At 43.1% G+C, this 11,129-nt stretch overlaps 1 protein-coding gene across 1 annotated transcript in view; it reads left to right on the forward strand.

Annotated features, from left to right (window-relative positions):
- The window catches only part of Lrmda (leucine rich melanocyte differentiation associated), a 1,080,690-nt gene extending 1,071,414 nt beyond the window's left edge, over positions 1-9,276 (forward strand). The window contains exon 7 of the mRNA XM_070020659.1: positions 7,302-9,276. Coding sequence (XP_069876760.1) covers positions 7,302-7,381 — 80 coding nt within the window. The 3' untranslated portion in view covers positions 7,382-9,276. The remainder of the gene's footprint in view (positions 1-7,301) is intronic.
- The last annotated feature ends 1,853 nt before the right edge of the window (positions 9,277-11,129 follow it).

Raw genomic sequence — 11,129 nt, forward strand, 5'->3', positions numbered from 1 at the left:
CCTCTTGTTCTCATGGCGCTGTTTTGTGTAACAATGGAGATGCAGAAGCATGGCTAGAGATGATTGCCTACTATAGCAAGACCTGTGTGGCACCCCTTGCCAGCCCAAGATACAGTTGACAAACCGAGACAGTTGCTCTGCTAGTTTAGAAAGGAAGGCTCCTCTTTTCCAGACCTTCACTACTGTCCCCTGGGTCAGGTGAATAGCCCCTGGTCCCCTCCGCCTGAGGTCTCACAGCTAGACCCACAAAGAGAGGAAAGACTTTGTCTCTTTTGCTCAAAAACTGTTCCCAAGCAACACCTTTAAGATTTTTTTTAAGTCTTTTTTCCCAATTTGTCCCTAGTGTGTAAGGAGCTTACATTGAAGGAGGGCCTTATGCCAAGAGTCTGTAATTCTGCAGCTCTGCTAAATCTCGCTCAGTATCCAGGGCAGGCAGGGCTGATAACACAGCACAGAGCTGACTTCAGGGTGCTGCTCTAGCCCTTCGTCAAGACCAGAAAATGTGGTGTGTTTATTCAAGCGTGTGCTTTCTGGGGGAAATGTCCCTTTCCAGGTGATGTTTGTGGCTCTTAAGGCCAGATGATAACATTCACTGAGCTTTCTCCAGCCCAGCATTGGAATTTCTTTGTTTTGGGAAGGAGAGATAAACAAGTGTTCAGCATAAAAACACCAGCAGAATCCATGATGGGGACATGGCCCTCTAAAACTCTGCCCCATGCTTCAGTAAGACACATATGACCTGTATACATCTTTAAAATGTTGTTCCAAAGTCAAGGTTATGCCAGAAGATTAAAGTATTAACGTTCAATAATGGAAATCCCTAAAATCCTGTGAAAATATTATGCATCTATTCATTTGTTGGTATAAATCTATTCCATAGATACTTATTGGGTACCTCCTCTGTTTTGGTCCCTAACAGAAATGGAAAGAGAGGGAATATTCTAAGGGTTTTATGTTTATGGATTTTTGTAGTATGCCAGAGACCTTGTTCTAGAACCTTCCATCACAGACCAGAAAGGACCCTACTAATGCCTTCTCAATCACTGGGGTTTGGTTCCTTCCTTTCCTCTTACAGATTAGCAAGCTCTCAGTCCCCAGCCAGCATGTGATATTGATAAGCTCTTGTCAATACCTGGCTACACTTAAACATTCATGATGATAGTATTTAAAATGAAGACCAAACCAAATGAGAATCAGATTGATAATTTCTCTTTGTTGCAAATACGAATTGATTGGTTCCACCTGCACTCACTTATCAAATGCATCTTCATATTTGTATTGGCAGAGTGCTGGATCTAACAGGCTTTCATTTGGTTGCATGAGACTAGAGTTCATGTCACAGTGAACAAAATGTGGGACAGTTAGTGGGCATTATGTTCCCCTGTAACTATGAGACAAGTGGCTGAAAAGTTAGTGGAAACCCTTTCTCTGGAGATTTCTAGCTCATCCAGAGCTTCCTTTTGGATCCATGCTAAACAGTGGTTTCAAGACCTGACTTAGTCCAAAGCAAATTGTGATCCATTTACCACTGGGCCCAGCATCTTTATCTTCAAAGCATTTACTAAATTGTTCCTGCATGTAATTCTATGCAGGAGCCCGAGATCTGAAGAAAAGGGCTAGCAATGAAGCTGTGGCTCAAGTGGTAGAGCACTAGCCTTGAGCACCAAAGCTTAGGGACAGTGCCTAGGCCCTGAATTCAGGCCCTGCCTCTCCCCATTCCCAACAGGCATACACACAAAAAAACTGGCTAGGCACTGGTGGCTCATGCCTGTAATCCTAGCTACTCAGGAGGTTGAGACCCGAGGACAGTGATTTGAAGCCAATCTGAGCAGGAATCTTATCTCCAATTACCAACCAAAGAGCCAGAAGAAAAGGGCTAGCAATGAAGCTGTGGCTCAAGTGGTAGAGCACAAGCCTTGGGACAACACCCAAGCCTGTAGTTCAAGCTTCAGTAATGACATAAAAATAAATAAAATTACTAAATCACCCATTTCATAATTAAAGTGGAAACTATTAAAGACAAACAGTCCAGCATGGATCAAAGGATGGGTATCTGGTTACATCAAGGCTGGATTTTAAAACAGCTTACCCATCCCCTACTAAAATAGACAATAGCCACACAGAGGGGTGGGTGACATGAGGACATCATGGAGGCCAGGCTGCACTCATACAGGGTCCACAAAAATTCCCTTGCTATGGCCACTGAGAGCTTCCTCCTACTCCTAGCTACATCCTGGAACCACCCTCCCTCCAGCCAGCCCGCCAACACTACCTTGCATCCAAGAGAAGAGGCTGAGATTCTCACCCGTTAGGCAGCCCCAAGGCCATAACTTACCATGCGTAATTAGAACATCCATTCCAGAGGGGGGGAACATTGAAAAGATAAAGGGCCTCTTTAAAACAGATTCTTCCCAATACATTTTTTTCATAATTATAGCTTTAAGAGCTTATGGTGATGGGAAAGCTGGCTACTTAAGAAAAATTAGGAGTCTCATTTGGCAGGAGAAGATTCCCCAGGGGATGGCACGCTGTCATTTTTCAGGGCCCCAGCAAAGAAAGCTCCACACAAGACATCAGCACGTCTGCCTGATACATGGTAAGCCCGCTTCACTTATTATGGCCAAAGCCAGATATTTTAATTAAAAACACTACATCTGCCATTAAATGGATTGTTCCCCCTCCAGTTGTGAGGAGATACAAACAAGTGAATGCAAGGCAGATGTGCGCACAAAAACATGGCCTACTGAGTCACAACCAGTGGTTCCCGAGATCCCCTCCCTGGGCAAACACTCCTTGCAAACAAACCCCATTCCCTCTGTGATTTTCACAGGTCTGGCAGTTGTCATGGAGGAGGAAGACAGCAGGGAAAGCAGCCCATAATACCACCTCTCTTAATTTATGGACAGAGCCTATTATTTCATAGATAACCCTCATGATAAATAAAAAAGTCTACAGCCATCCACAGGACTCTGCTGCCTGGCTTGTTTCTTTTGCCTTTTGCCCCTTGTTTATTTTCTTATTTATTTTTGAGCGCAAAAGTAACATCCTGGGAGTAATCGTATTGCCAATGAGAGCACACATAGGTAGGAACCTCAGGAGAGGCGCAGTTGGCTTCATTTAAGCCGTAGATGGCTCCAGTGCAAAAGAATTTCAGCCAATTTCCAGTGTCACTAGCCAAAGTACCTTTCTTCCCAGGCTAGTGCTAGCAGCTGGGTTTCATTTTTGCCTACCAGGCGATCCTTACCACTGAGTGCCTCCCCTTTATGGATTTTATTCAAGGTGACAGCTCTTCACACAGTGGCCCTCACCTCAGGTCACCAGGCTATCATTGAAGGACGAGGGAGTGCCTTCCTGGGGAGTCCAAACATAAATCGACTGAAGTTATCCTAAGGCCCTGACCCCACTATTCTTCCAGAGGAAGGGGTGCTGGGAACTTCTCAGCTGCAGTGAGTTGTAGAGAGGAAGGCGGAGAGATAGAAAGTTGTGGTTCTACAGGAACAGGAGGAGAAGACCTGCCTGATGGGGAGTGGTGTCAGCCTGAGTTAGAGAGGAAGGCAGTGTTACAGTGTCCTTGGCATAATATGGCCCTGGTATCTCTTGTCAGTATCTCTGTTTTCTGTCACTACACACAATCCTGGGCCTGTCTCTAGTCCTGACAGTGTCTTTTCAGATCGGGTTATTGCCAGCCCAGAGACCAACTCAGCTCCCCAGCACACAGCCCCTTTGTTTGAAGTCTGCCCTTCTGTCATTAATGCACTTGATGTCTATTTAAATCTGACAGTGAGTGCGGTATCTCTTTTCCCGTCAAGAGATCATTGACAATATTAATACCTCATGTCCTTGCCTCATTTTCCAAGCACTGACACCCAGCCACAGTCTCCTGCATCCATCAAACAGCCCTCTCTCACCAGGATGTCTATAAACATTCTTGCTTCTGAGCCCAAAGAAACAGGGCAGGACATAAAAAGGACTTTTATCAATGCCAACCAGAAAGAAGGTCTGGGAATGTGTGGCTCAGAGCACATCCCAGCTCACATTCCAGGAGTTCTGTTCCCATCTGGTTATATCTAGGGGAAAATCCAGAGTGGAAGTTCACCATGGAGAGAGGGGAGAGAAAAGAAATTGCATGTGTGGATACATGGAGAGTGTACTGGAGAAGAGTGTGGCCATGATGGGGGAGGGGCTACTGTGCCCACGCGCGCACGCACACACGCACCTGCCTGTTATACTTTTGCTCAAGAGAAAGACTATTTACAATATCCATAACTCTTCATAAAAATCACAATGCTAACGATGCATTGTACTCATAAGTTGATATGTTGAATTGAAACTTCTTTGTAAAACTACTTAAAGACAATAAAAATATTTAATTCATTTTAGCCTGTTGCCTTAAAATGAAATCAGTGCTCTCTGGCCCCATCTTTCTGGACTATTGAGCATTTCTTTAGATCAGTTAGATGTAAGGCAGCCCCCCTGCAAATGTTCCCACTCCCGTGAGGTATTCCTACCCAGGCCCATAGAGATTGTCATAGCCTGACCAGCTCAGACAACCTAGAATCCTGGCATATTAGCACAATACTAAACAACACATAATGTAGCACAATAAAGGGACCAGCTCAAGTGCCAAGAGCTAAGAGAATAACTTAAGCTTTGAGAACGTCTCAGTGAGGTTTCATCCAAGCTCAGTATTTCCAGGCAGCAGACCAACATTAAAAACCAGAAATGGGATAAGAAGCCAAGGGTAAAGCAAGAACAATTGGGAAGAATGATCCATGGGAAAGTTGTTTGTGGGAACACGGCAGGAAGTACTGAGAACCCACCATGCCACCATGTCACCCCATCCCTCTTCCAGCCCTAAAATGTCCTGAGACATCCCCCCACAACATCCTAATTTGTCCCAAGCTAGGGAACATCTGTCCTGTACTTAAAAGGTTTAATGAGTCACTTGAATCTTTCAAGAACAAAGCTGAGAGCTCTGTAATAGAGAAGCATCTCTTTTATAGTCACAAAAATATTTACTACTCACAAAGTCAGAGGGGAAGGCCCTGGCTAATTTCAAGTCTAATTTGTCTCCGATTAATGAAGAATTGTGTTATGGTGCTTGTTGACTTTACACTACCCCCCTTCCCCACCACACCCCCTCAAAAAAAACATGCATATATGCAACAGTTTTCATAGGCAGGTTTGTGGCTCATGAATTTCTCTGTTCTGGGCATCTCCTTTGGGTTTTTTTCCCCCTAGTTGTGAACATTTCAGAGGTCTCATTAGTGCTGAGACAACTGTACGTGACAGTATTTTGTTAGATCTTCTAAATGGAGGTAGCTTTTTTTCTTCGAAAAAGAAAAGGTGACAAAAACAAAATGAAGTTATGCATATTTTCTTAGAAAATTTTGATTTTCTTTCCCTTAATAATCTCACAAGATTTCACCAGAACCATGGCAGGTGATTTCTTGTTAAGTATTTAGAATTTAAAAAAAAATGAGTTGATTTAAAAGTTTGACCCTAATCTAGGAAGTGCTTACACCATTAAGAATCACAAAAGTGACAAACAGCACATGTTTACTTGCATATGTGGAAGCTAGATCTAAAATGCAAGGCATATACAGGGCTCTGTGCATTTACTTACAAACAGAGTAAAGGATGGTATAATGGTATACTTGGTGTGTGTGTGTGTGTATGTGGAATCCAAAGGCATGATTCCAGAACAGCCAAAGTACTGTTTATCAAAATGAATACCAAGAAGTGGAAACATGTTTTGGGGAGTGGTACAGGAATGGAGGAAGGGTGAATGCATGCAGTCATTATATTTAACATACATTGTGTGAACAAAGAAACCACGGTAGGAACAGGATGGGGGGAAGAAGGGTGGCATTCACCGAGAAGCCTTGTAACTCATAACCTGATATATGGACTTGTCACCCCTTTACACAACTACTTAATAATAAACATGCAATAAAATCATAAAAACTCTTTTTAAATGAGAGGAAAGTTAAGCGAAATGAACCCCAAGATAGGGACACAAGTGGTTTTTTCTTTCTTGCTATTGTTTCTAATGTATTTCTAATGGACCGTGTGATTTTTTGTTTCTTTGTAAGTTCCTCCCCCATGGTATAACCCCTGTTTTCACTGTATTTGATGTTGGTGCCCTGCATCTTGTATATACACTTTTCTTGCTTAAATAGGGATACAGGTTGACCAATTGTAACAATGAGATGCACAAGACAGTATGTTGAAAAACGAACTTTACAATTTAGGCCAGGGGTGGGGTGGGGGAGGGAGGGCAGCCGGGGTGGAGGGTGAGGAGTGTAGTTGTGGAGGTGGGAGGGAAGGGATGATGGGGGGAAACAAAGGAGGAGGTAACAATGCTTGATAGGAAATGTACTACTCATTACCTTGCTCATATAATTGTAACCCCTCTATACAGTATTTTTACAATAAAAATGTATAAAAATAAATAAATGAGAGGAAAGCTTTCTGCAGACAAATGACATAAAGCCAAACTGAAGATACAAGTCCAATGTATCAAAACAGGACAAGTGCTCTCTGGAAGCTCTGTAAGAGGAAGGCTTCTGGTGTCAGAAGCTCTTGTTTCATTCATACGTGCTTGATACCCTCCAGGCTCTGCAAGATTCTCTCTAGGAGTTAAGAAGGTACACTCACAACTTCAACAAAACACTCACACTCTGGGAAGATGATTCTACATCTTTCATTTGGGATGGAGACATCTTTGATTTTCTGTTCTTAGAAACTCTGCTAATAATTCTGGAAAAAGAGGGTCATGCTATATAATCTTTTGCCAAATATCAGGGGAAACTTCCCTAAAATGGGGGAACCACTCAGAGAGGATGTTATTGTTGGGGAGTCAGCTGAGTGATGCAGGTTAAAGGTGAGGACAAGAAGGTAGAGAGGCTGGGCACTGGTGCTCACACCTGTAATCTTAGCTACTCAGAAGGTTGAGATCTGAGGATCTTGGTTATTTACCACCTTAGGTAAAAAAGTCAATGTGACTCTTACCTCCAATTGACAAGCAAAAAGACAGACATGGAGGTGTGGCTCAAGAATGCCAGCCTGGAGCAAAGGAGCTAAACAAGACTGAGTTTCTGAATTCAAGTCCTAGTAACTGTATACACACACACATACACACACACACACACACACACACACACACACACACACACACACACACACACACACACAGATGTAGAGTCGTTGTCTTTTGCCCCCACTGGATCTGTTTTACAGCACCTACATTTCAGGAATACACTGACTGAGCCACCTGTAACAATGTTTCTCTTTTCCAGGTGTCCTGGGCAAGTACCGCTATGTTTATTATGGGAAGAACTCAGAGGGCAACAGGTTTATCCGTGATGACCAGCTGTGAAGCCCAGTTCTGTAAGCCTCAGCCCATATCATGAAAATTAAGGGGAAAGCAAAAATAAAGGAAGAGCTAAAGAAAAACAACAGTCCACATTGCATCTCTGTGGGAAGGCTACAATTTCAGCTTTCCATATACCTTGTGCTGACTTTGCCAGGCCTGTCAAGATCATCCTGCTGCTTTAGACTGAGTGGTCACAGAGAGATTGACATGATTGCCCTTAAGCAGGGCTCATCCACTGGGGTGACAGACAGCGTCGTCTAAGCACCGGGGCTGACAGCATGAACACCATGATCGATTGCCTGGTCCCTCCACTGCTTACAGGAGAGCAGAGGTCACACCTGGGGCCTCACTGGGCATGCTCAGTGACTCCAGCCTTGTGAAGGGGCGAGCAGGGGAGCTGCCTGCAGCTAGCCTGACTGAGCCAGGATTCCTCTGCTGTCCCTGTGCTGTGGGTTTATTTTTAGTGGGATGGCCAGAGTATAAAGGAAGGACACTTTCCCAAGGTCCCCTTCAGCACACGCACCAGCCTCCTCCATCCTTCAGTATTTTGATGCTTTGTAGATTTACAGAGAAAAGAAGGAGTAACTTCCCAAGTAGCTCATACGTTTATGGCTGGCTTCGTGTTTTTACAATCCCCACTGTAGACTCACTTCACCTAAATCCCTCCCTGCAAAAGCCCAGGCATTATCCTCTTCGATCCACTTCCAAATCTACCTGCCCTGAACACGATGCAGGGCAAGCTGCCTCTCACGACTCAGGATTTGGTTTGCACCATGCAACCTTACTCAGTGTTGAAGCACACACCCTTGCCTGCTCTGCCTATAGCCACAGTTACACTTGGGGCTTGCTTATTTGGGTGCTATTTTCAAGTAGTGAGGTGATGAAAGATAGAGTGTGAGGGCTCTGGAGGTTGAAGCACAAAATGAAGCCTGTAGAAAATACCCATCCAATCAAATCCAAATTTCCTATTTCTTCTCCGGACCTCTCAGAAATCAGATCCATAGCTTCCAAAACATTGGTACATCATTTTCTTGGGATTTTTAGCACTAACATCGCCAAAAAAAGACTACTACACCCTCACACTAATTGCGTAACTCTCACTTCATTTAACTTAACTGGTGCACAAAGCAAGTCTCTCTGCAAGATATTTGAAAGGCTGTATGCTTGCCTTTAACACAAAGCATTTATCTGTTTGTGTCATGTGTCCTGTATTTAGGCCAGGTGTTCATTGTTCTGGGTTGCCTAGAATTAGGACCGCAAAGCCTGAAGAAATTCCCTGCAAGAACAGTTAAGGGAATGACCAGAAACTGGTTGTTGTCAAAGTCTGTGAGCACTCTGCACACCTGAGCTACTTGGAGCCAGGTCACACAGCCCCTAGCCTACTCAGTCAGCACGACCCTGAATGACATCTATCAGGGCTGCTAGGAGTTCCATGCACAGGTCCTGCAACCTCCATTAATCAGCTCTTCAGATACATTCACATTAAAATCCTCAAAACCACTAATAATCAGGGATTATCCAACAGTGTCCTTCATCTCTCCAACCCACTCACAACAAGAGTGGATACCTGTGCAGTGTTTCACCTACAAAAATCAGCTCTAGGATAATGCTTGAAATTAGCTGTGTCAGGACCCACCCTGGCTCTTTGTTGGGAAGTTTCAGTGCCTGTTTTGTCCGTGGCATCTAATAGGCAGCAGAGCTCAGCACAAGGGCAGCTAGACCAGGCCGATGTCATATCCAATCTAGCGGCCCATATATCCTTGTCTTTATAAAAGGCTTTAACCCTGCCTCAAACAATAAAAAAGCACTTGTGAACTGACCACAGGATTTTTCCATCTTTATTTTTCTTTCTTGTTTACTTTTCTTAATGTCAGATCCATTTGTATCGTGCGAAGGAATGTCTCTCTCAATATGAGCTTTGAAAACAAAAAAAAAATATGCATACATATTTGGAGCAAGTTATTGACTGCATTGTTTGCCTCTCTTTGGCTTGTTTATCTGCTTCCAGAATGGTATAATAACTTTAATGAAGATTAGCTTTAATTATAATTCACGTAAAGGCCATCACAGTGGTATATTCATCTTATTGATAAAATTAGAGTGAGTTTGGATTCTCTTAAGCAAGGATAATGATAATGAATTATTGCTGGGTTGTTTACAGCTCCACTGTTTGTTAAGCAAGATCTGCCATAAAACAGACACTTTTGTGGGAATTGGCGGGGCAGGAAGCCAGGTCTCAGGTTTATCTTAAATCTGTAGGAATTTCCCAAATCTAGGAAAATAGAAGATAATACATTCAATTGGAGCTGAGGCATGTTTCCTACCTTTACCCTCCTTTTTTCCCCTTTCTCCTGTCCCTCTAACCTTGTTCTTTTTTTTTTTTTTTTTTTGCTTATGTGGTACTGAGAAATCGAGCCCAGGGCCTCAGGCATGCAAGGCAAGCACTCTACCACTGAGCCACCTTCCCAACCCTTCTGACCTTGTTCTTTAGGGACCATAGTGCCTGACATCGCCATCTCCCCTCTCTCAGCAGAATGATCCCCACAATACGATACACGCCCTCTGGAGTTCTCCTCAGCAATGTCAGGGTGACGATCTCTCTTCTAAGTAACATAATTTTATAGAACAATTTGTTCCTTGGAGAATAATGTCTTAGAATGTGGGGAATCCTATTAAAAAGTACAACTATTGCAATCATTTGCTTTTACTTTTACCAGCTTTGCTCATAAACCCTCCATCTGTTTGTTACTTTAAATAGAAGCACATTAGGAGAGATTATTACTCTATCAGACTGTGTGTCTCTGTGTTGTGTGTTTTCACGTATTCATGTACACTAAGGATAAAAGCAAACTACAAATTCTAGATGAAAATAGAGAGAAAATAAGTGTGTGTGTGTGTGTGTGTGCGCGCGCGCGTACACACTTGCATGTGTTACCAGCAGAGTTTTTTTTACACCTTTTCAGGGGATAATGTCCTTCTTACTCTTTCTAAGAAATAACCTAGCCAGGTTATTTTTGTTAATATACAGATCTAAAACAATCCACAGGGTTCTTTTCATCAAAACATCAAGAGTTTTCAGAACTTGCCACTCACCAGAACAGGCTTAAGTCAGAGAGATTGTGTTACAGAGAGAACAAAGCAAGGCTCACTAAGACTCTTCTGTGCTGATGTCCACGGAGGTCACCCTTTAGTACCTGAGAATTCCACTTTTGTTTCCAAGAAGCCATTGCCAAAGAAGAGTGCTACCATGACTTGGTTTGAGTCTTTGATTTGTTCAAACACCATACTGTAACCTACTCTAAGTAAAAAAACAGAAAATGAGCCTAGAGGAGCACAAAGCATGCTGTTCACCTGTTTGTGTACAAACCAAGCTATTGGCCCTTAGTACCATTCCCAGTGTTACCGCTAATGAATCAGCTGCCACTCTTTAGGCTTGGAGAACATTATGGCACAACCCGTTGTCTAAAAAATATTGTTCTTCTACACATTGACCTGAAATTTCCCAGCATTGGTAGTTCTCCCTGGCGAAGCTATAATATAAATGTTAATTTAATGTTTTGTGATAGGGTAGAAAAATATGTATAATGTATTCACAGATTCGCATGTGCCAATTCTTCCACATAGCACAGGGTACTGTACTAAGAAAGGGGGGGTTAAGTATAGAATGTGCATGGTGAAGAGTTGCTACAAGGATCATGTAATGGGATTGTGCCCTGGAAGAAGCAAAGTTGAAGTGTGGAGTTTTTAGTCG

This window comes from Dipodomys merriami, unplaced genomic scaffold, assembly GCF_024711535.1.
Source record: "Dipodomys merriami isolate MVZ:Mamm:240054 unplaced genomic scaffold, mDipMer1.0.p SCAF_14, whole genome shotgun sequence".
In the NCBI taxonomy this organism is placed as follows: Eukaryota; Metazoa; Chordata; class Mammalia; order Rodentia; family Heteromyidae; genus Dipodomys; species Dipodomys merriami.